The following is a 25,744-nucleotide window of genomic DNA, read 5'->3' on the forward strand; positions in this document are numbered from 1 at the left end:
GTTGGGTCGGGACGAACTGGGCCATATCCATATTTTGGAACTGGTTGGTCGGGTCTTGGTCCAAATAACCCAAGTCAGGGTCTGGGTCTATGGCCGCCATAGACCCTATCAGGTCGGGTTTAGGTATTAATTTATGTGAAATGATATATATAAAAAAAATTTATTGTTAAATTTCTCTAGACCTAGGTCTGGGTTAGGTTCGTGCCCAAATGACTCGGGTCTAGGTCGGTGAAACCTAGATTGGTTGGCACTCGACTCGCACCCAACCCCAGCTGTTGCCACCCTTATTCGGAACTCAAAATCTAATTTTTCGCAAGCGTCCGCTCATTCTAGGAAATAATACTTTTTTACTTTTAGTACAATGAACTCAAAATCAGCATGAATTGTTGGATGTGAAAATGAATGGCTATAGGTCTATCATTGACTTGACATAAGTCTATACTTTAAAGTTATTGGATATCGCATCTTATGGTTAAAATTAATTGTAGCCTCCTTGTACTAAAAATCGATTTTTTAATGGCAACTACTGTTTTTATTTAGAAAAAGTCGGTTTAGCACTTGAAGAGCGAACCCAATATTTTGCTAAAAAGGAAAACTTGCAAAAATGTAAGGATTCTTTAGATGCCAAATTTGGGGGTATTCCGGAAAAATAAAAATCCAACAAAAAATAAACTTGAGGTAAAAAAACACAAAATATGGGACTGTTTTTTATTCACAAGAAATGTACGATTTAGGGAACTTAACATAAATATCCCATTATTTTTGTAATACTAAAAATTTAATCTGTAATTTTTCGATTTTATGGAGATGTCCCATTTCCACCCTTTTTTATTTTATGCCAAAATACCCTCTAGTTGGATTCGTTAGTTCCATATCGAAGCAATTCAGAATTGTTAGTTCCGAACTGCCTTTCTCACTCTTTCAAGTAGTTTGAGATAGTTAATTACAACCATGTCCAAAAGGGGAGAATGTGGTTCGGAACTAATAGTTTTGAAGTACTCAAACGAGGGAAAAAAGGCAGTTCAAAACTGGTTTAAACTGTTGTTTTCGTAATTGATAATTTGGGACTACCTTTTTTTCTTTTTTCCAGTAGCGTGTAACAGTCAACACTGAACCATCCATCGAAACAATGTGGTTTGGAACGATCAATTCTGAACTGCATTTTTCCCCTCTATTGGCCTAGGGATTTTCTACAAAAATATTAGTTATCTTTTTTACATAGAGGTCACAATCTTCCAGATTCACTGAAAATGTCTCAAATGCCACAATAATTCCAAAAAAATCTATTTGAGAGAGAGAGGTGGGGCAGAGAGAGACCCTTACATCATTGAACAAAGAGTGGAGGTTTACTTCTTGCGAGAGAGAGATAGAGAGAGCAGTGTTAGAACCACAACTCAAGGATGAAACTCGCACAAAGAATTAAAGTTGGGCAAAAAAAGTGGAGATGTGCATCTAGAGTTTTATTTGATCACTGCATACAATTGAGACTAAAAGGAAAGTTCTATAGAATGGTTTTTAAGATCAGTCATGCTTTTATGGGATGGAATGTTAGGCGGTCAAGAAACAACATATCAATAGGATTAGCATAGCTTAGATGAGGATGTCAAGATTGATGAGTTACAAGGCAAAAATAATAGAATTCAAAATGAATACATACGAGAGAACTTAGGTGTGGCTTCAATAAGTGATAAGATGAGGGAAAATACACTTAGGTAGCTGACTATGTACAACATAGACCTAATACATTACTGGTTAGGAGGTACAATTTAGTTTATGTAGAAAGCTCTAAAGGCAAGGGTAAAGTTCAAAATGATATGTATAAAAAATAGTGAGAAAATATAAGACGACTTTTGGTCTTACTGAGAGGATAGCTTTGATAATAAATAATAGATGAACAAGATTCATGTAGCCGACCCCAAACAATTGAGATGATGCTTGGATGATGATGATGATTGTTTTTATAATAAGGTCAACTACAAAATCTATAGTATCAAGAACAAACAAAATAACTAAAGGGATTGATCTAACTACCTATCAAATGCTCCATTCTATTTTCATTATGTTTAAAAAATATGATCGTTAGGGTAAAATTTTATTTTTCTTTATTTCCATTTTTTAGAATGATCATTGGGATGAAGATGGTTTTTGAAAGATGGTTCCATTAGATTGCTAAGAAATTGTCTCATCAAATCACTCCCTTTTATTTAATATCTATCTAATAATCTATAATCTTACGTAGGAAGATACACCAACTGAATTTTCCGTTTTGGACTTTTTAAAAAGAAATTTTAATGAATAATTTGGAATTCTAGCAAAAAGAAAGAAATTCCTATTCCAAAAACTATTTTTTAAATGCATTATATATTTGTTTGTAATTTAATGTTTATTAAAGGAGAGAATATCTTTTCTACGATCTCTTCTGTATAATTTTTTTTGACAAACTTACTTTATTTTATTAAAAGAGCGATCTCTTCTATATTAGATGTAATGAAATATATGGCAAATATGTATTATCGGTGTAATATATTTTTGTCTTCGTGTTCTTATTTTCATGAATCCTTTATTTAAATACATCCTTGAAAAGCTATTGCCATTTCTCCTTTGTCATAAAATATGAAGACTCCAAATCTCTTTCACTGTGTTATATTTTCCACCCATAAAGACATGTATCAATGAATAACAATGGCACAATACACATATGCATATCTCTCTCTCACATGTGCACACGCATACACACACGCAAACACGCATAGGCCATGCAATCTACCCTTAAAACTATGAAGCAAAGGATGAAATGACCCTGAATGTGTTGTAGAGGAGCACAACTGCATAATCAAGGGGTCCAGGAATGCAGTAATGAAGGCAATCATGTTCATGAACATGACCATCAGGGCGTAGGCTAACCATAGCATCCACATCCAGGTATATGAAGCCGAAATCTTCAACCAACTTCCTTGCAAGTTTATTTTGTCTATTAAAGTCTCCCCAATGGTACTTGTTATCCTCTGCGGTGAAAGTTTGCCTCTCTAGTAGAGGCTTCTTGTGTCCAGTGCAATTCAAGTGCCCTAATACAAGAAAGTATGACAAAAAAAAAATAAAGGGTTTAGTAGGTGTATAGATGCAAACGAATTATAATAGAGTTCAGAACATCATGTTGTGGCACCACCACCCTGGCCACATTTACCTTAAGTCTTCTATTGATCTTTTTGTAGATCATAAATTTTTGAAATAAAAATGCCTATGTATATATAAAATTTCACCTTCCTTTTTATCAAAAAAAATTGATTGTACCCTATCAAATAGTTGGAAATTGACCAAGAATCATTTTTTCTTTTTTCTTTTTTCTTTTTTCTTTTTTCTTTTTTCTTTTTTGAATGTCAACCTAGAACATGGCGAAAATAGAAATCTAGACATCACGTTGGGGCACCTGCCCACTTGACCACTTCTAACCTAGAGCTTGCTCTAAGCTCCAAACTCCAGGCAAGAACATAAGGGATGCCTTATATTACTAAAGGTGTTAATGACTCCAAAAGGGGTATTTAAAGGAAAAAGTTTCTATAGGTTGTGACCTTTTACAATGTCTATTTTATTTGAATGGTATAGATTTCACGCTATCTTGAAAAAAAAAAAGTCCTTTTTTTTTATAGTTTTAATAGGTTAACCCAATTCTACAAATGAAGTTGTCATCTTTTACAAACAGCACCCATATTTAAAACAAGGAATTTTTGGTGTGCAAGGTTAACTCAATTCTACAGGTTTTCCTATATCAAATATTCTTCTAAAATTTACATCATGCCTAATTATTTCCAAAATTGTGGGAAACTTTTTTTAATACACTAGGTTATGCATAATTCCAAAAAAATCCATAATTTCCATGCCAAACAGTCATCTTGATAGGAACAATCAAAATGCCACTCCATTGCAGAGCCATGGCTACTGCAAGAAAGAATAATGCGAGTCTTACCAGGTGGTGTGTTCCTGAAGATGACTAGGAGATTCGGATGCTTTTCTCGCAGATAAAAGAGCGTCGAATTGAGAGATTCCACATATGCATGATCTGGTTCATAATGTGCACCTCTGTTAAGCAATAAGTACTTGATCTCCCACAAATCTATGTAATCAAGCCAAGGCCACTGGTAGAAATTTGCCTCTCTGTTTTCACTAGGCTTGATCACTGCTGATAACTTATCGTTGCGAATGAAACTCACATTGATTCCCCGCCCCGCACCAAGCACATCTTCGCAAAGCGGAAATCCTTGGCAGGTCCTACATACCGGATACTCATCTTTCACAATGCGAGGATCATTTGAGAAGTTTCCAATTAGGGCATTAGTGAGAGACCATTGTACTTGGTGGTTAATGGAGTCTCCCACAATCATCAAGTTGCCCTTGGCACCTAGCAACTTACACCAGTCATTTCTGTCAACTGGTAGGGTTGGGCAACTATTGCTGCTCTGCCAAACCCATTTGAGCTCCTCCCTCACCTGCAAAGATGTGAGCACTACCATTGGTTCAAACACTGTTTATTATGAGATTTCTATTAAGTAAAAGAACTCTGTAAAGCTACAGCTTTATACATCAGCACCTTAAATTTCATTGGAAAATGAAATTTTGGTGTAGGAAAATAGGTAAATATCATACAAAAAAAATTAGATTTCTAGACCTAAAAATTACTCATCTTGTACAACAGTTTTAGGTGTTTATAGACGCACCAGTTCTGCACCATTTATGGAGCTTTACTTTCCATAATGGAGAAATAGATTTACGAGCTATCATAAGGTTTTTAGACACTGGGTATGGATTCTCAATGGGGTTTTAAGGTGCGGCCTTAACAAATTTTATACAGTGGCACCCTCATCAAATCCTTATCCTTAAAAAATGGATAAAAATGGAGTAGGTTTTGAAAGCAAAACCATGTCTTTAAAGCTATTATGGATTGCTACCATTACATTTTAAAAAAATTGAATAGAGGAAAGTGGGAATAATGCGACAAATGGTGGGAAAAGGCAAAAGGAATGGGAGAACCATTTTCAAAATGGTGCGCTTTGTATAAAGCCGAGGCACTACAGAATCGTAAAGCACACTTTCAAATAATATCGAGAAATGTGGTTTCAATATTGGAAATCTTTGTGATAGCCTTAGAATATATTTCATCTTCAATTATAAAATTTAAAGTTTTAAAAATAGTGTAGATCGAACAGATCTATGAAAATTTGAAAATTTTAAAAATTGACGATAAAAAAATATACAAGATGCACTATTTCCAAAACTTGGAATCCATTTTTTTTCATGTCCATGCATCTTGAGGTCGAGATGATCAATTTATGCATCCAAACAACCTCTTCTAATAAAATTTTTGAGGTACGCCCCAATTTGATTGTTTAGAGCCTCGCACTTATATAAACTTTTTCTATTTCAAAATAATACCTTGTTTAAAAAAATTCTAATTTTCTGAAATATTATAGGATATTTTAGTGAAAGGTTCACTATGCTATTTCGTGATTTTCTTCGAAAAAAAAATGATGAAGAAATTATAATTGTTGCTATATATGCATAACAACCGCTTTATTGGTTTCTTGTCCCTAAAAATGGTCGAAGTCTTTGGCTTCTAGCCGTAGACCGAGGCAAAGCAAATCACTACCCGCTAAAAAGAATATGTTTGCAAACTTTTCAAACGCACCCCTAATAGGCATAAAAAAACCACAAAGGAGAAAATTTCAAAAAATATAACCGATAATATTCATAAGGAAATGCATTAAATGAGACAATTTATTTTTAATAGAAAGAGGTCACAATCATTATTAACCATTAGATGTGAACATCTAGTATATGTGGATGTATCATTGACTGGGTACAAAAACCCAAATAAAATTTCTTGAATATTGTGAAACAATTTAATACATAGGATTTCACATCCAATGGCTAAAAAAGATTGTGAACTCTATGTACTAAAAGTAAATGGTCTTATAAAATACAATTCCTATTCATATTTCTATAACATATGCTTTTACATTAAAAAAATTTCTAAAGGTGCCTAGTTATACATATTCTTTTTAGTTTTAAAAATACATTAAAAAACTTCCCCCAATATTTTGAAGAACCAAAGTGCTTCTCTTTTCTGTCGAAAATGAAGAACACTTCAAACGGAATCTACTATCATCACTATAAAAAAGGTCCTTTACCGATGGGCCCAAATGCGGCCTGAACCAGGGCTCGCCTGCAAGCACGAGGCCCAGCCCCAACAATTGCTATCACATAACATGCATGTTAATATATTATCTAATCCAACATTTTCGCACCACTATCTTTCTTCTTTTTATAAGGCCTCTTATTTTTTAATGAAAAAAGTTTATATAAAGTTGCAGCTTTAAAATGTAGAATTAAGGTGTATCTCAAAAATATATTTTAAAAGGTTGTGTCGATGCTTGAAAACCCTATAATGGACATTTGGATGTCGAGATATGTGAATATGAAAAGAAAAAATGATTTCGAGTATGCAAAATAGTGTATTTTGCGACACATTATCTAGACTGTCCATTTTAAAGATTTTCATACGATTATAAATCTACTTGATTTGAACTATTTTTTAGGTTTAAAATTTTATAATTAGATACGAAAATGGATTCTCAGGCTATCCGAAGAAGCCAAAGTTATATTTATGAAAAGATTTGGAGATGCGCCTTAATTTGATTGTTTGAGGTTGCAAGCTTATGCAAACCGCAACCTTTTCTCATTAGGGTTAATAACATCTCATTAGGGTTAGTAACAAGCTTCAGCTGCAAGGAAAGGGGTTGATAAGTTATGCAAGTCAAAAGATTCTGTGCTCCAGCCGGAGCATCTCTAAGATTGATATGCTCCTCGGGAGATGACAGAAAAATCTCCAAGTACAGTCAACTTAGGAGACCACATAAATAGAGGAAAATAGTAATACTATTTTATTATTTTGTTTAGTAGGGAGCCTATGGTCATGTTGTAGAACTTAAACATGGGTTGGGTCTTGGAACTAGTACCAACGAGTTTTATGATGAAGTCTCTGATTCCTTTCTCACCAAAAGATAGAGGTTCAAATCCTCACTGACTTTTTTTTTTTTTTTTCTTCTTTTTTTTTTTTTTAAGGTGTAGAACTAGAGAGAGAAGAGAGATAGTTTGGAATACGAATTGTGTGGAAGGAATCTAGAAACATATACTAATTATATTAGCCAAAAGATATTATAATATGGAAGGAGTATAACATCTATTTACTCCCTCAAATAAAACTCCACCTATAATTAATAGGGTGCCGTTTGTTATTGTATAGAGCCGAGGCTCTAAACAATCAAAGTAAAAAGCACCTTCAAATAATGTCTAGAAATATGGTTTCAATATTGGAAATCTTTGTGATAGCCTTAAAATATTTTTTCATCTTTAATTATAAAATTTAAAGCTTCAAAAATAGTATAGATTGACCAGATCTACAAAATTCTTGAAATTGACGGTTAAGAAATGTATTACAAGATGTACTATTTATAAAGTTTAAATTCTATTTTTTCTCATGTCCATGCATCTTGATGTCGAGATGATGAATTTGAAGATATTTGAACATCACACCAACCTCTTCTAGTGAAATTTTTTAGGTGGACTATAATTTGATTGTTTAGACCGCTGCTCTATATAAACTTTTTCCTTCGTTTTAAGACCCAAATTTTGAGAATGCAACCTCTTCAACTAACCTCAACAAGAACTTTACCTAATTGCATCTTTATGCACTTGAAAAAAATAATATTTTGAGATTCAATAGATACCACCCAATTTTTGTATAGTGAAATCCACGTGTCAAATAATTCAAATTTCAAATTTTTTTCTTTTTAAAATAATCATCAACTGATTCCCAAAATTTCAGATAAAAAAAAACCTTCTCAAGTATGTTTTCTTACCAAGGGATAAGCAAACTATGCTCCCGAGGGAGCGTAGTACACGTGCTAATTAAGCTATGCTTTTGATTTTGAGTTTTGAGAGATAACGGAAGGGCCATTGTTCTATGAAAATGTATTTTGCCAAGATTTTGCATGGATGTAAGCACTTAGTGTGAAGTATAGATTTGTAGAGAGAGAAAGTCTTACTGTGTAGGTTTCTAGAGAGAGAGAATTGTTTTATAGGCGCTTTCCCACCATGGATATCACTCTGTTGCAGCACTCCACTCTTTCTAAAAGGCCAGAAATTATCTCAAAACATCACATGGAAAACAAATAGCAGAGAAGATGATTCGCAAACCGTCCAATTTGCAGTGCTGTAATATGTTCCTGCGATGCCTTCTCCTCGCAAGCCGGGGTGTCTCTCCTCGCACCGCTCCGAGTACTGCTCCGCCACATGGTTCCATGGGATCTGCCTCGGCATCGGATCGTAAACCCATCTTCCAGATTCACTGTAGTTCTAAAAATCCATTTTAGAGAGAGATAGAGTTGTGGGGGGGACGACTCGAGGATGGAACTCGGCCATGGGCCAAGCCTGAGATAGCCACGTAACACGGGCTGAGGTCTGAGTTACTACACCCGAGTTGGGTAGGGGTCCGGGCAAGTTAAAAAGTGTTAAAAAACATTAAAAAAATATAAAAAACTTAAAAATAAGAAAATATGTTTAAAGTAAAATCAAACAAAACATAACCTGCATGAGGTTAAAAAAGATGTGAAAAAGAGGATTTTGAAATAATCAATTTGTGACTGGGGTAATTTTAGAAAGAATAATTTACATACGGATCCTAATCTCCATTTATAAAAAAAAATTACAAAAAAGATCGATCAATCTGTTTTTTTTTTTTTTTTTTTTCAAAATTGCCCTTCCATCTAAAGATGGAGTTCTTGCTCCGAATTTTTTTTTTTTTTTTGTTTTTTCGTTAGTAAGGCAGTGCCCCAAGATTTAAGATAGTACCCTACTAAAAAAAAAGAAAAAAAGAAAAAAAATCGGTCAGAGGATATCCTCGGACCAAGAGATAATTTTGAAAATAAATAGAAAAGAGTGGGTTAACTAACCTTCTTTTTACTTTCCACCTATAGCATTTTATATTTTAGAAAAAAATTTAGGGTCCGTATGTAAATCACTCATTTAGAAACAATCAAAAAAGAAAAAAAAGCATAAAAATAAGTATTTATAGCTAAAACACTTTCCAATCTTTGCTAAAATAATAGAAATCATGAACTAATATATTACAAAAGGAAAATTTGTATTTTGGATATATGATAATTTGTTTTTGAAACTTTTTTTAAGTTCTTCTAACATAACCAACAAACGTTTGACACTCTAGCTCATAAAGGTAGTGAGCCGAAATTGTTTAAGCGAGTCTGAGTTGGCTCGACTTAGTAGTCAAACACACTTGAGAGAGATCCTTACCTGATGCAACGTAGATGATCACGAAATTTATCGATGGAATGTCCGAGAACGGGAGTCCCTTGGATGGAGCGGAGGTCTTTGAAGCGGTGGGGTTGGAAGTTTGTGAGAGATTGAGGCCTTAGAGCCAACAACCACACTGCAACCATGAGAGCCCAAATGGCCAGGTGCCTCCCTTTTTTGCCCTTTATCACCATAGCTAGAGCTTCAACTGTCGAGAGAAGAGTTCTGAGTTTAAGAATGGTTGTCAAACCCTCACCATTCTCTCTCTCTCTATAATCTCTATGCTCCTTGAGTGTTCCTCTCTCTCTCTCTCTCTCTCTCTCTCTCTAGTTTTCTCTCTTTTAAGTGCTCCCTCTCTCTAGTGTTCTCTCTTTTGAGTGCTCTCTCTCTATGCTCCTTGAGTGTTCCTCTCTCTCTCTCTCTCTCTGAGTTTTTGAGGATATACCACATGCAATACCTGCACTTTTGGGATCCATGATTTTGGGTTTGGACTTACTTTGCGTGAGGAGCTTGTAAAGATGTTAGAGAGAATGTGCGTGTTTCTCTCTCTATTACCAGACAGGCACTTTGGGCAACGGTTAAAGTAATAATTCCTGAATTCTAATCCCAACATAAATTTTGAAGTTTGCGTCTCTCTTTAAAATGGTTAACATAAACTATTAGTTTCTAATTGGACCAATTTATTTTGGGTTTGGCATAAAGTTGGAACATTAGAAGATCAAATTAAGGCAGACCTCAAAATTTTATCATAAATATAATTTTGGTGTCAAAATTTTTTAGAACAGCTTGCAAATCTGTTTTTATCTCTAATTATAAAATCTTAAACTTCAAAAAATGTTCAAATCAAGTAGATCTATAAATACTTGAAAATTGACAGCCAAAATAATGTGTTGTAAGATATATTATTTTTAGGATTTGAACTCTTTTTCTCTTTTTGTAATCATACATCTCAATGTCAAGATGATCAATTCGAGGGTTTCTTAACACTAAAATAACTTTTTATGATGGATTTTTTAGGTGCACATTAATTCTACATTTTAAATCTCACTAGAAAATGTAGTTTTAGCTCCTACAAATCATTCCGCTCCACCTCGACAATCATAAATCTAAAAACAAGAAATCAAACTCTAAAATCTTGCAATACTTTTCTTGAATAATTCATTTCGGGTTTGCAACATTTTTAGAGCTCTACAATTAAAGAGTGTGAAAATAGATCTATAGGCTCCTTCGAATCATTTAGCTCCACCTCGACAATCGTATATCTAAAAATAAGAAATCAACATTTCATTTCAGTTTTCACATAATCACTACTAATGCAACATTTTTAGAGCTTCAAATTCTACAGTTGAAGAGTGTGAAAATATATCTGCAGGTCCTCCCTCACAAGGTTTACTGATACCATGACTTCATTTTTACGGTAGGATTTTGAAGTACAGTTAAAGAGTGTAAAAATAGATCTGTAGGCTCCTACAAATCATTCAGCTCCACCTCGACAATCATAGATCTAAAAACAAGAAATCAACATTTCATTTCAGTTTTCATATAACCACCACTAGCACAACATTTTTAGAGCTTCAAATTCTATAGTTAAAGAGTGTAAGAATAGATCTGCAAGCCCCCCCTCACAAGGTCTACCGATACCATGACTTTATTTTTATGGTAGGATTTTGAGGTACAATTAAAGAGTGTAAAAATAGATCTACAGGCTCCTACAAATCATTCAGCTCCACCTCGACCATCATAGATCTAAAAATAAGAAATCAACATTTCATTTCAGTTTTTACATAACCATCATTAGTGCAACATTTTTAGAGCTTCAAATTCTATAGTTAAAGAGTGCGAAAATAGATCTGCAACCCCTCCCTCACAAGGTTTACCGATACCATGACTTTATTTTTATGGTAGGATTTTGAGGTACAGTTAAAAAATGGATCTGCCGGCTCCTATAAGTCATTAATCTCCACCTTGACAATCATAGACCTAAAAATAAGAAATCAATATTTCTTTTCAGTTTTCACATAACCACCACTAGTGCAACATTTTTAGAGCTTCAAACTCTATAGTTAAAGAGTGTGAAAATAGATCTGTAAGCCCTCCCTCACAAGGTTTACCGATACCATGACTTTACTTTTATGGTAGGATTTTGAGGTACAATTAAAGAGTGTAAAAATAGATCTGCAGGCTCCTACAAATCATTCAGCTCCACCTCGACAATCATAGATCTAAAAACAAAAAATCAACAATTCATTTCAGTTTTCACATAACCACAACTAGTGCAACATTTTTAGAGCTTCAAATTCTATAGTTAAATAGTGTGAAAACAGATCTGCAGCTCCTCCCTCACAAGGTTTACTGATACCATGACTTTATTTCAGTTAAAGAATGTGAAAATAAGGTTTACCGATACCATGACTTTATTGCAATTAAAGAATATGAAAATTTACTTCAGTTAAAGAGTGTGAAAATAAATATGCAAGGCCCCCCTCACAAGGTTTACCGATACCATGACTTTATTTTTATGGTAGGATTTTGAGTTTACCGGTACCATGACTTTATTTTTATGTTAGGATTTTTCATAAATAATTTCTCTGTCTGTTTTTTTTTTTCAATAGATTAGGGGATTACATTTTGAAGGTGTTAAATTGGAAGTGTCATCGATATTAATGGATATCAGGATGTGGTAACTAGGTGCGGGGATGTTACCACCACGACCCAACCCTTTTTCTTGTTATGGACCAATTTTTTTATTTTATGAGTAATTTAGTGGTGAAGACCGGTAGGTACCTACCTGCTGTTCGAACGTGCAGGTACATTTAACAAGGCACAATGGTGCACTTTTCAAGCTTAAAACTGAGTGTAACGAGTTAACCGCCGTTAACCAAGGGTATGAACGTGCAGGGTCCATCTAACGAGGCACCCTTTGCTTCAAAGGGGAAGTATTGACTTTGGAGGCCTTCTATTTATTTTTTATTCTTTTATATTTTTACTCTAAAGATTAAAAAACTTGTTGCTTTATTTCTCCTTTCTAGAGCTCTGAAGATTGGTTGAAATTTGAACACCGAGAAAGAATTGATTTTAGGAGCATCGAGCTTGGTATTTTCAACATTATGATCTCCCATGGGAATCACTAAATAAACGAGGGGAAAACTTATAGATAACAAAAGAACAATTGTTTCATGCAGGTTGGTATAAAGCATTCATCCATCTTTAGGTATAAAGCATTCATCTACAATATGCGGTCCAGAGGTATAAAGCATTCATCCATCTTTAAGTGGTCTATCTAAAAGGAAAAGTATATAATGAGACTATTTATCTTTGGTACACGGAGGTCACAATTGATATTGACAATTGGATGTGAAATTGGGTAGATGTATTTATTTCAATGACTAAGCTCAAAGTGAAAAAAAAAATTTGTCAAACTTTGTGATACATCCAAACTATCAAATTTCACATAAGATGGTTGTAACTAATTGTGACCATCCTATACAACTGATAAATGGTCTAATTGTATACAATCCTCATCTAAAAACAATTGTAACTAACGGTCCAAATATTTTCTTAATATAATTATTATTTCTATTTATTTTTCATATTCATGATCTCAATGTAAAAGATTAAATATTCTCTAAAAATTAGAACTATATTATATTTAAAAATATATTTATTGCCAAGCCCGCATTTTTACATGTGTGGGCTTGGCAGCATGCGAACGCGAACTTGTCCTACGCAAAATATGAGAAAAAATCCTCCCAAGTAAATCTTCTTGCCACCTTGTCCTTGGCAAAATATGAGAAAATATCCTCCCAAGTAAATCTTGGGACCAAGAGAATAGAAGTCTATGCTCCCAAGGAGCATATTATCTTCCCAAACTTTGGGAACAAAATTCTAAAGTGAGTGTACACCACATACTGCTCCCTAATCTCCCCCGTGGGAGTAAGTGTACACCATACTCCCAAAGGTTATCTAGCAGGAGGGAGTAAGTGTACACTATTCTCCTATGGGGGAGTAAGTGTACACCATGTCCCCCAAAGGTTATCTAGCAGGAGGGAGTAAATGTACACTATTCTCCTGTAGGAGCATATTTTTGAAACAAAAATCACTATCACGAACTTTGGGAACAAAAATCTCTCCCTGTGAGAGTAAAGTGAGTGTACACCACATGCTGCTCCCTAAATCTCCCCCGTGGGAAGTAAGTGTACACCATGGTCTCTATATTAGGGAAATTTTAGAAACAAAAATCACTATCACGAATTTTGGGAACAAAAATCTCCCCCTGTGGGAGTAAAGTGAGTATATACACCACATGCTGCTCCTCTATATTAGGGAAATTTTAGAAACAAAAATCACTATCACGAATTTTGGGAACAAAAATCTCCCCCTGTGGGAAGTAAAGTGAGTATATACACCACAATGCTGCTTTCTAAATCTCCCTCGTGGGAAGTAAGTGTACACCATGCTCCCTATATTAGGGAAATAAAACCATGGCGTCGCCCGGACTTGAACCGGAGACCTTCAGTGTGTTAGACTGACGTGATAACCAACTACACCACGACACCCGGCTACTAAATTCCTACCGCTCTAACATCTAATCTAATGACTTACCCAAGATTGGATCTACTATTTTAATGATCGTTCATTTGAATGCACCGCAATGACTCAAGGGTATTGGTTTGTCCTAGCCTTGGTATATCGATACCGACCCGAGTAACTAAACATAATTGGAATTGGAATGTCTGGTACTTCATCTAGAAAATCTAAATTGACCAAGACGTGTCGGTATAAAAAATTTTATAATTTAAAACCAAGATTATATATACAACGAAACCATTTAACTTTGATACAAGAAGGTCACAATTATTAATAAAATCTCATGTGAAATCTAATAGCTTGAGTGCATCACAAAATTGGAGAAAATTTCTTTTGAAGTTTGAATCAATGGAATAAACACAACTATCCAATTGTCGAGATTAATTTTGACAACCTTGTATCAAAGGTGAATGGTCTCTTTGTATTCTTTTCCTTTAAAAATAAGACTATACAAAATCATTTTGATTGTGCAAATAAAACATTTACCTTTAATACAAAGATGTAACATTGCTCTTCTCCAAATTTCAAATTAGATGGTTGCAAATATGATTAAACTCATCTCAAAAATAAAAATAAAAGAACAACTTAAATGTTGTGACACACCATGTTATCCAATTTAATGTTATCCAATTTAACATCTAATGACTAATAGCAATTGTAACCTTCTTATAACAAACAAAGATACATTGTCTCACAGTATATAACCCCTTTTGATATTCCTAAACACAAACCCCCTTTTCATTGTGTGGTAAACTGGTAATGCAGACCGTCTAACCGCTCCTTATGTCTGAGGATCGACTAACAGGACACGTCACATCCGTATTGACACATTGACACAATAAGAAATTTCAAGTAGTCCGAATAATTGTGCCCTTCTCATTTTCTTTCTTTTTATTCGTACGAAATTTTATTGCTAATTTCAAAGTAATTTGTTGAACATCATATGTTCTTTGTCAGAAATAGCTAAAATCATTGAAAAGATGTATAAAATTAAATATTTAAATAGTATTATACAGAATATAATAAAATAAGATACGTACCAAAAAGCTAACAAATTAACATTATCAAGAGTAGATTTATTTCAAATAAGGTAATATACACCAAATAAAATAAACTGTCATCCAAACAAACCCTAAAACCACTTGCTTAGTTTAGTTATATCAAAGAAATACCATTGCTTAATGGGAATCCTGAAAAACAACAGTCATCTTTGTAAGAATCAAGCAAACGTAGGTACACAGACGAAATAAGTTCCCCATGAAAATAGCTAAGCAAGCTGGGGTTGTTTGGCACTCTTAAATGAGGGGAAGAACTATAAAGAACATCCCAAATTTTTTTATTAGTAATTAAAGGGCATAAAATTATACCATAGCCTGTTAATGGAATTACTTTCTATGTAACAACCTGCTGGGACATCAACAAAGTTCATCTAAGCATTATAAACCAAAATTAGGATTATATTAGGAAAATTTGTCAAAATTTACAAATTGAATGCTTGTACCAAGTTTTTGTGAATTGTGACTTCGGACACCTGTAGTGATATAAAAATATAATTTCCTTGGGTAATATACGATGAAATGCTATTAATGATCAAAACAAAGTCTACATTTGGCTCCAAGATGTGAGCCCAAATGTGTTAGCCACATTATACATCACAAGGTGCTGCCAAATGGGGCCGAACAGACGCTCTCCTCCAATGGCAAATGTGAGGGCCCACAAGCAAAGTAGCACCATGAACACCGCAAAGCCAATGGCAGACCCTAGAACATCTGCAAATAAATATGAATCGTTTTTAATTACCAAATGACATAATTGAAGAAAAACTACAGTAGAATAAGAGGGTATATGAATGCAAACATGTGAGGAGCTAATAAAAAAGATAGAAGTGAAGGCCAAGTGACCGTTTTCCAACAAAAAACCAAACCCACTCTAAAGTAAAAATATCACATTTATGTTCTGCTCTTAGATGTCATGCTTTTACGCAAGAAGCGGCAAATCATAAGTAATTCACACAGATGATGACTTGTAGCAGAAGAATTTTAAATGGTCTGGCCGGTCTAGAAATGGCCTTCAGTTGCAAATGGAATTCATTGAGTATTGAGGAATCTAGAGTTGTAGGACAAAACCCACTGACCCCCCCGACCTGTGCACGCACATAGACACAAAAAGACGATTTTTTTACTATCACATTTCCGAAGTTGTTATATTCCAAAATACATCCAGTGGCAAGATGAACTTTTTCATTTACTTGATGAATCAATGGATACAATCAAGAGATGCAAGTAGCCTCTACCTTCGCACCACTCGCATTATATAAATCTTCAAGTTCAGCAGCACACTAGCCTAGTGTCCCAGACTCCTCATTTGTTGCACTATTACAACTCAGGCCTGGCTGGTCAGCCCAAACTTGGCCTGAATAGTGAGACGTAACCCAAGCCTGGCCCTAATATTTTGGATCGGTCGGACCATTGGAGCTGAGCCAAAAGCTGCATATATACACATATACATACATTCATAAATAAAAATATATACATATATACATATTAGTTTTGCTATTTTAATCACAAGTTGAATGGGTCTTAGTGGCTAACACCTTGGTTATAAGATGCACTTTTTACTGGGTACAAAGTGCCCTCTAAGAATTAATTTTTGAAAAGACATTTTGGCCTTTCTATGTATTGGTCATAAATAAGAACATAAAGTCTAAAATACCCTTCTTATTTTACATAAAAATTTATATGAAGGCTACATAATGCAATTTACAGTAAAAAACATTAATCATTAATATAAATCTAATAACTAAACCAGGTCATCCCTGGTCTAGCAAACCCGACCCAAGCATAGTTCTTAGGCATGACAGGCTGAGCCTCCTTGATGCAGGCCCAGGATGGACAAATTTGGGTCCCTGTGAATCTTAATTAAGGGGGTTAAGGGATATATTTCGGGGGGTTTTAGGGCTTATCTTTGGTATTCGTCTACTATAGGTTATTGGGGTTTAGTATGTTACAAATTATGTTTTTATTGTATTCTTTTTATTATTTTAGTCATTATTTCTAATTTTATTAGCGGCAGAGTTAGTAATTTTTTTTTAAGTTAATAATAGATGGATAGAGTTAGAAGGGAATGTATGGGGCCAATGATTTCATACAACGGTTGTATCATAATATAATGCAACTACATTAAAAACCATGTTAGAGCCATTTGTTTGACACAATTTTTTGGATGTATACTCTTTTCATTCTAAAGAACAATCACAAAAAATAAAATTTAGAAAAAACGCCCTAGAAAGGGTTCTTCTAGCCCACTTAATATAAGCCATCCATTTTAGTGAGATGGTTAGATATACGCCTCAAAAGGATTTTTTTTATTTCCAAAATTTTTATATAAGTGTTATCATCATTAGATTAACAATGCTAAAAAAAAAAAAGTGATTTTGAATTTATGAAGGCCTAGATCTTGAAATTCACCAAATGGATGGTCGAGATTCATTGTTGGAGGGTACTAATTTTGACCATATCTAGGGTGCAAATTGAATTTTTTTTTTCCATAGGATTGATTATGAGGATGAAGAAAATGTGTGTACAAAATTTGGGGTCATACAAATGCCTAAAACATGGTTTTCTAGAAGTGTGGTTGCATTATACTATGATACAACCGTTGCATGAGATCATTACCCAATGTATGGCTAGGATTTCATAGGAGCTTTTTAAGGTTTTTAGGTTGCTTAGATACTTTGTGTTTAAGGGTTTTAAGGGATAACTATTATTTTTGTTGGGAAACTTTGAGTTAATGAAACTTGGACATGAATTCCTCATTGTTTGCTAGTTTTTTTTCCGTATCTACTCTTGTTTTACCTTAAGACTTGTCATCTTGTTGAGTTTTTTGCCGATTATGATGCTGATTTGAGAAGAAGCAAACCCTAATTTGTATCAAGTGGTATCAGAGTGAGTTACAATGCCTTCCAATATGGCAACCCATGAAACTGTTTCTCGGTTAACTCAAGAAATCCAAGCTTTTGTAAAAGCAGTAGATGAACTCAGGCATGAAGTAGGTGAGCTTCGATGTGAAACAAATCCAGAGACCAGAGTTGGAAATCAAGGCAATGAAGGCGAAGCTCGTTCCTAACTAACCTTGGGGGCCCTGGTTAATGGAGAGTACAATGATTGAACCCTTCGAGTGTTGGGGAAAGACAAGGAACCTAGAATGAAAATTGATATTTCCATGTTTCATAGTCCAATCCATATTGCAAAAAACACAATTTTAGGGGAGTGGCTTAATTTTGAAGAGGAAATAGTCAATGATAAACAACAAAATGGTAGTTGAATTTAATATATTTGCATTAATTCCTCCATCTATGTATAAATATCCGTCTCCTAAGGCGTTTTCACAACCCTTTATACTTTCAAAGCCAATAGAGAACGAAGCGAAAAAAAAGGCTATGGATTTGATGCAGATCTCATTTTAACCCCCTTCAAGACTCAAGGACAAGTTTTCTCCAATCAAAGGAGACTGATTCATGCACAGGATTGACAAATTTGGGTTTTTCTATGGATCTTAATTAAGCGGATTAAGGGATATATTTTGGGGATTTTAGGGCTTATTTTTGCTATTCTTCTACCATAGGTTACTAGGGTTTATTAAGTTACAAATTATGTTTTTATTGTTTTTTTATTTTAGTTGTTACTTCTGATTTTATTAGGGGCAGAGTCTAGCCATTTATATGTAGTCAATAATGGATGTCTAGGATTAAAAGAGAACGGATGGCTAAGATTTTTTAGTAGTGGTTTAGGGCTTTTTAACTTGCTTAAATACTTGTTATTAAAGGGAGATCTATTATTTTTGTCGAAGAACTTTAAGTTCATAAAACTTGGAAGAGGATTCCTCATTACTTTGCTAGTTTACTTCCTTCTGTACTTATGTTTTCCCTCAAGGCTGGTTATCTTTTCAAGTTTTTTGCTTCTTGTGCTGATTTAAGAAGAATCAAACCCTGATTTGCATCAATTGTAGGCCCAAGAACAGCCTTATTACCATTTAGGCTGGTCAGAGGTGGCAATCAAGTCGACCCAACAGAGTTGACCAGAACCAGGTCAGGGTCAGGGTCAGGGTCAGGGTGAGGGTCAGGGTTCAGGTTTTGGACCCGGCGGGTCGAGTTCATATGCAAATGACTTGGACCCAAACCGGCTCGAGTCCAGATTAGACATGCACGGCTATCAGGTCAGGTTGGTCTGGATGGACCCAACCCAGTACCAAGGATAGAAAATGTGTAAAATATATATACTAAATATTATATAAAAGAAATGTTTTTATTTGCTTTAATTTCTAGGCCCGAATAAGGTCTGGATCCAAATGATTCAGACCCAATCAGGTCTGCATCCAAGTAATTTGGACCCCGCCCAGGTCCGGGTCCATGTGCAAGCTATTCGGATTGGGTCCAAGTCAGGGTCTGAGTCCAGTCCCAAGCCACTCCTAGGCTGCGAATCTTGACCCTGGCCCTGATCCTATGGGCACGAGTACCGGGACCCAACCTGGCCAACATACCTGATTGGCCAAACCAACCTTATCAGCTATCACAAATAGCTTCTCCTGGAGTAAATTGTTAAGAGATAGGAGGAATTATGTCCCTCACATAAGAATCCCATCCATAATATTAGCTAGTAAAGGCTACTCCTCTCTTCAGGTCCATCTAATAAATTTGAGGGAATCACCTTCACCTATTAGAGAAACCAAGCGAAAACCAGAAAGAACTCCAATGTTAGTCAAAAGCTTGCAGCAATATAAGCATTGAATGGGTGTCCTTAGATGATCCTAATACTCTATCCGGCTTTGGATTCCTGGATCTACTATCCAAATCTTTCCAGATGTTTTCTGATAGGTGAATCTCCTATCAAAACTGAGTTATGTACCTCAAACAGCTGTGCCAAGGCACCCTAGTTCTGATTTTAGGAATGTCACTTTGAACAATTATCTTCATTTCACAAATAAGGTCATCTGCTCAAAAGACAAAATATCTTTATGGCTGAGGGCCTGCAAGTTAATGAATCCAAATACATTCCGTAAGTGACTCAATTATTTCTCTCCATATGCTATGTAGACTATTCATTTTCTTAATTGGTGACAAATTCTCCAAGACAAATTTGGATTTGTCATATGCTATTCAAGTATTCAATGTAGTCCCTGTTCTAGGGAAGCAAACTGTCAGGAGGACAGGCTAATATTGCTGGTTTAATTAGGGACAGTTGCCACCATGATGATTATTTTCAACTTTTGCCAGTTTGTATGCCTTTTGATTATTTCAAGTTTTTAATCATTCTTTGCTGTGATTTGAATCATATATTACTGATAAAAAGATATTCTCCAACCAATGGCCTCCTATGCAATTGCCATGTGATGGTGGTTAATCAATTTAAGCATTACATAAGGTATTCCAGTTAGCCAACCCCAAGTATTTGGGATAAGGCTCGGGTGATGATGATGATGATGATAAGGTATTCCAATTGATGCATCTAACTCATAATGAGGCAGAAATTTTGATCCTAACCTTGCTCATCATTCCTCCTACTTTCTCCAATCTTTCTAACTTCTTTCTCATCTCATTCTTTTTCCTAAAATGATATACACTAGAGGAAAACAATTTATGCCTTTATAGCTCACTGTCATGCACCACTCTTCCCACAAACATGGGTAGAAAAACCTCCACTAATATTTCCAATTGTTCATATCTCCAAAAGATACCCCCAGCAATATTACTCCAAGGCATCATATGATATGACCTTATATGCCATTTGAGCCACTCATCATCACTTGGAGGCCTCGAAAAGTTCATAGGATCACCAAAGTTCTCCTGCTCTCAACCAAAAAGTCAATTCAACCAAACAACATAATCAATCAAAAGTTGCAAAAAAGGATCTCAAATATTGATAATAATTGTTTGAATTACTGAGTGATTCACTCAAGAATCTAGATTGTCTTGTCCATCCACTACTTTCGGACGATCATAAGAACTTGCGATACTTTAAGTTTTCATAAATTTCAGCTTTTCTCCCCAAAGTTTCAGGATAAAAAACAAACAATATATTCCACATAAGAGAAAGGCAGGTCACCATTAGTTATCCAAAAGCTTGATAACATAATACCTTAGCTGTGTGGATAGTGTTCTGAAGCAAGCATGAGACAAGCATCATATACTTGATAGTAAGTTCCCTTCCAGTGTCAAGGGTTGTAAGTATTGTAAGTAATTTCAATAACAAAAACCAGAAGCTAAGGTTTTCCAAGTGAAGCTTCCTAGTTCCATTTAGTAAGCAGCACATAATCCAAGACATCAGAACTTCTGTGTTCGATGGAGGTTCTAAATGGATTAAAGGATATCTATCACAGTGTCACATTCATATAGATGGCAGTGATATTTTATTATAACAACATGTCAGTAATCCTGTATGCTCATCAAATGTACACAAATGGAACATTTTATCAAAGTAAAGATCTTGATAATGAACAAAGCGAATCATGCTATGTCATAAGGAAAACCCCGGCATCTTTGGTTGCTCTCTAAAACAACCAACAATTCTATTGACTTTCCAACCGAAATCTAAGCATCAAAAAGCTAACCCAGTTAACTGTTCCATCACCATGCATAGGAAGAAATAAATCTCTTGTTGGACTATGCACCCCATCCCAACACCAAAACATACACACACCGTCACATGCACTCGTGCAAGCGCGCCGTGCAACACATACACACACCGTCACATGCACTCGTGCAAACGCGCCGTGCAACACACACGCACACACTCACACACAAAAAAGAGCTTTTTCTCAGAAACATCAAGAAAATGATTCACAAAACAACTTTAGTGCTAGTACCAAGATGGGAAAGAAAAATCTTCTAAAAGACCAAAACAAATCCAGTGGTTCACAGGTAGAAACTAGAAATATCATATTTAGAAGATTTGTCAAAACTGAATATATATGCAAGCAGCAAGGACAGGTATGCAGTTTTGTAAATGTAATCATCGCTTTCAGCTGCGCTATGCAGTTTATCATCAACAGTCAACAATATATAGCATACTATCAATTTAAAGAACAATGCAATAGATTTAAAAAAAAATTTATTTCGTTGCCTCTAACAGGTTCAGGATTAGTGTAGCCGACCCCAAATAGTTGGGGACAGGCTCTGATGATGATTTTGTTGACTCTAACAAAAGCCACAGTATACCTTAAGAGTTCAATCTCGGGCCACAAAGCAGCTTACTTCATAGAAAATTTCAGATTAAAATGTGCGAGAAAGCAAAATAACCAAAACCATAAACCACAGTTTTCTCTATACCAAAACCCAGCTCTATTAGGAAGAGAGAGTGCAAAACAAGGAGTTCTTTAAACCTAGGAATCGGGCTTGGGTCAAGACGGTAAAGGCTGGGTTTTCATAGCCTAACGCCTCCAGTTCCATTCCTATGTAACCTTGTCAAAAAAAAAAAAAAGAGTTCTTTAAACCGAAAAAACATTCTGCATATGAGATAGCATGTCAAACATGAAAAAATGAGCCCCATGGGGACTCCTTATTCTCTTAATACTTACAGTACATGAGTGACATATGTCCAACACAGACATTAGTAGAAAGGGTATTATGGCAGTACCAATACTTACAGTACATGAGTGACATGTGTGCAACACAGACATTAGTAGAAAGGGTATCATGGCAGTACCAATGATCATGTAGTCCCAAAGATATAGAACATAAGTAACTATACCCAACCATGCAATAATTTCCCACTAAAGACACTATAAACCGAATAACTAGAGAGCATGTTGTGGTACCTATACACAGACAAGAACTAAAACTCATCAATCATATTCTACGCCACAGTCATGATTTTATAATTAGGGCGCAGTTAGCGTGCGGCCAAGCCTGCACATGCAGAAATGTAGGTTGGCAATAAATATATTTTTAAAATATAATTTGATCCTAATTTTTAGATAATATATAATCCTTAACATGGAGATCATGAATATGAAAAAAAAAAAATTGAAAACAATAAATAATAATCATATTAAGAAAACATTTAGACCGTTAGTTACAATTGTTTCTAGATGGACCACCTATTTGCATCCATCTTTAAGATGGATGCTTTATACCTCTGGACCGCATATTGTAGAAATGCGGTCCAGCCCGCATGAATCAATCATTCTTATAAATATGGAGGTTAAATGCAGCAATTCAAGAGATGAAAACATCAAGATGAAAGCCCTAAACCACTTTACTTCACCAGATCATATGTCACGTGAGACCTCCACAAAGGGGGAAAATATAAAAGCAACCAGAAGGATGACATGCTCACAATTTAGAAACAGGAAAATATTTTTTTTTATAGAAAATCAAATACTGAACACTAGCTCGATGAAAAAAATTTCAGTCACAACTACACAGAACGCATCTGCAATATCTCAAGAGGGAAAAATGGCTCATAAAATGATACTCATAGAAAAATGCACAAGAAAAGCTAATAGTAATCATTCACTGATAACTAGCGAGCGGCGACCAAAGCATACCCATTTGAGCTCCTCCTTACTTTTTTGTATTGCAACTACATGAGTTTCGAAACACAACATTATTTGAGGATATGCAGCCAGATGCCAAACAACTAAAAAACATATGAAATAACAAATGAATAGGCCATCCAAATCCTCATCTCACACATTACAACGAATCAAAAATCATAGAACATCTAAATTATACAAAATGAAACGTAGGCCATAGAGGAAGTTTCAGTCGAAAACGAAACAACATTTTTCGTTTTCACGATTCGCAACTCAGGAGGAACACAGATGGCCAAAGAAAGCAAATGCATCAACAAAACAGGGCACAAATAAAATGCTGAACAGAATAACTGAAATCGTGCTCCCCATTAAGAATAATTAGCTCGACAAAGAGAGACAATCAATGAATAGAGATAGAGAACCAGTAAAACACAAGAGATAAGTGATTAAGCATAGAGAGAGAGAACCCAACACCAAAATCATGTTAAAAAAATGAAAAATAATCATCAATCAAAAAAATATGAAAAATAATCAACCCGATAGAGGGAGATTAGAGAAATAAAGAGGAAAAATACAGAGAGAGTGTGTGGGGGATGCTTACAAGGGCGAAGGCGAGGGAAAGACGAAGAGCGAGTGAGGACAGGCCAAAAGTAGAAGGAATTGAGGAACCAGAGGAAGGGGAGGAGAAAGAAGCCAGCCCTAAAGAAGTTGCGAGCGTATTTAACGGCGTCTTCTTCGTCGAGGCCCAATAGGCCATCCACTGTAGGCCACGAAGTAGAGAGAGAAAGATGGCCCCTCCCTTCTCCTCCTGCTGTCAGATGCCTCCTCTCCTCTGCTTCCCCCTCCTCCATTCTTCCCCTCCCTCTCTAATTTTTTATGCGCTCCCCTTCTCTCTCTAGCGTTTATGTGTGCACCAACTCCCTCAGAGGACCTACCTGGAAATATTTTTTCTTTTAATATAAAATTTTTAAAACATGTTAAAAAATTAGTAAATAATTATTTTCAAATAAACTTTTGAATTATGAGGTTTTTAATTATTTTTCAAATAACAATTTTAAATTATGAGTTTGTTAACACTAAGATCTTCCTCTTCAAAGCTTTGATGGTCTCTAATCAATCTTGAAACAATGTTTTTTTCAAGTGTATAGAGAGCACAACTTGGATTTTTTAATCTTGAGGATTTGAAATTAGTCAATAGGTCCAAAAAGTTACAATTCCAAAATTTAGGGTCCGAAAATTACTCCGAAATTAGGTTTTGCCCAAAGTAAATAGATAATATACACATACAGGAGTATTTTGGCTTTGAAGTGTACTGTATGCCACTTTACTCTTCGCAACTTGGTGTGGGACAACTTCAATGATAAAAGTCAACTGCACTTTTAAATCTTAATGAAATAAGTGGATTTCATGGTATTTTTACAATGAAATCTATTTTACTCTTATCATTATCATCTTCTAAGTATTATTTTAATTATTTGGAGTTAGCTCTATGAATCTCATTCCACCATTCCGCTCTAACAAGAGCTATACCCTCAATTAGATTATAAGACCGTATTTCTTTCGCTACTTCCATTCATGTCTTGTGTTGCCTTTCCTTGCCCTTTAGATCCTTTCACTATAAACAAATTACCCTTCATGAGTATTGTCTTAGGTCGACATTGCACATGACCATACCACCTAAATCTATGCTCCATTATTTTATCACATATTAGAGCTACCCTGAAGTTTCTCCAATGTATTCATTTTGAATTCATTCCTTTATGGTCTTACCACTCATCCATCTCACACATCCTTACTCATTTTACAGATATATATTGTTTTTTTATTGCCCAATATGTTGTTTTCACCCCCTAATAATAAAATTCCAAGATAAAAATTCTCTTTGAGTTCTCATATTACGAGTAAGCCTTGGAAATTTTTTTCTTTTGAAATTGCAGTAAGCCTTTGGAATTTATCTTCTTAGTTGGCATTTCACTTTTTTCTTTAAAATTTATTCTGCATGTGTTATTCTCATATACCCCAGGATCTCAACCTCTCTAGATTATATTATTGCAAATTATTCTCGAATTATATTTTTTAACCAAATGTGTTTAATAGAGATCTTTCTCTGGATTTATCTTTATGCAAATGCTATAATATATATTTAAATTTCATGTATGGAAAATTGTTCCATGTGTCAGGGGATGCATTTCTACTATTATATTATGATACAATCGTTGCATTAGATCACTGCCCTATATATATATATATATATATATATATA

At 34.9% G+C, this 25,744-nt stretch overlaps 2 protein-coding genes and 1 non-coding gene across 5 annotated transcripts; all 3 read right to left on the minus strand.

Annotated features, from left to right (window-relative positions):
• Positions 1-2,614: 2,614 nt before the first annotated feature.
• LOC110007141 (protein trichome birefringence-like 24) lies at positions 2,615-10,884 on the minus strand. 3 transcript variants are annotated; one of them, XM_020666427.2, is made up of 4 exons: positions 9,364-10,864; positions 8,251-8,401; positions 3,965-4,484; positions 2,615-3,065 (listed from the first exon to the last, which is right to left on the minus strand). In XM_020666427.2, the coding sequence occupies exons 1-4, from the start codon at positions 9,555-9,557 to the stop codon at positions 2,776-2,778; spliced, it is 1,155 nt and encodes a 384-aa protein (XP_020522086.2). In that variant the 5' UTR covers positions 9,558-10,864; the 3' UTR covers positions 2,615-2,775. The 3 variants fall into 3 exon arrangements, with proteins under 3 accessions (XP_020522086.2, XP_088708460.1, XP_088708461.1); XM_088852335.1 differs by lacking the exon at positions 2,615-3,065 and having other exon boundaries at positions 3,970-4,057; positions 4,209-4,484; positions 9,364-10,884; XM_088852334.1 differs by lacking the exons at positions 8,251-8,401; positions 9,364-10,864 and adding an exon at positions 4,713-5,155.
• A 2,961-nt stretch (positions 10,885-13,845) lies between these two features.
• TRNAV-AAC (transfer RNA valine (anticodon AAC)) lies at positions 13,846-13,919 on the minus strand. Its single transcript has one exon. It is a non-coding gene; the product is annotated as a tRNA-Val (tRNA).
• A 1,467-nt stretch (positions 13,920-15,386) lies between these two features.
• Positions 15,387-24,372, minus strand: LOC18432894 (gamma-secretase subunit). Its single transcript, XM_006842991.4, has 2 exons — positions 24,083-24,372; positions 15,387-15,719 (listed from the first exon to the last, which is right to left on the minus strand). The coding sequence occupies exons 1-2, from the start codon at positions 24,330-24,332 to the stop codon at positions 15,553-15,555; spliced, it is 417 nt and encodes a 138-aa protein (XP_006843054.1). The 5' UTR covers positions 24,333-24,372; the 3' UTR covers positions 15,387-15,552.
• Positions 24,373-25,744: the final 1,372 nt, after the last annotated feature.

This window comes from Amborella trichopoda, chromosome 11 (genome assembly GCF_054954075.1).
Source record: "Amborella trichopoda isolate Santa Cruz 75 chromosome 11, AtrichopodaSantaCruz75HAP2 v2.0, whole genome shotgun sequence".
Lineage (NCBI taxonomy): Eukaryota > Viridiplantae > Streptophyta > Magnoliopsida > Amborellales > Amborellaceae > Amborella > Amborella trichopoda.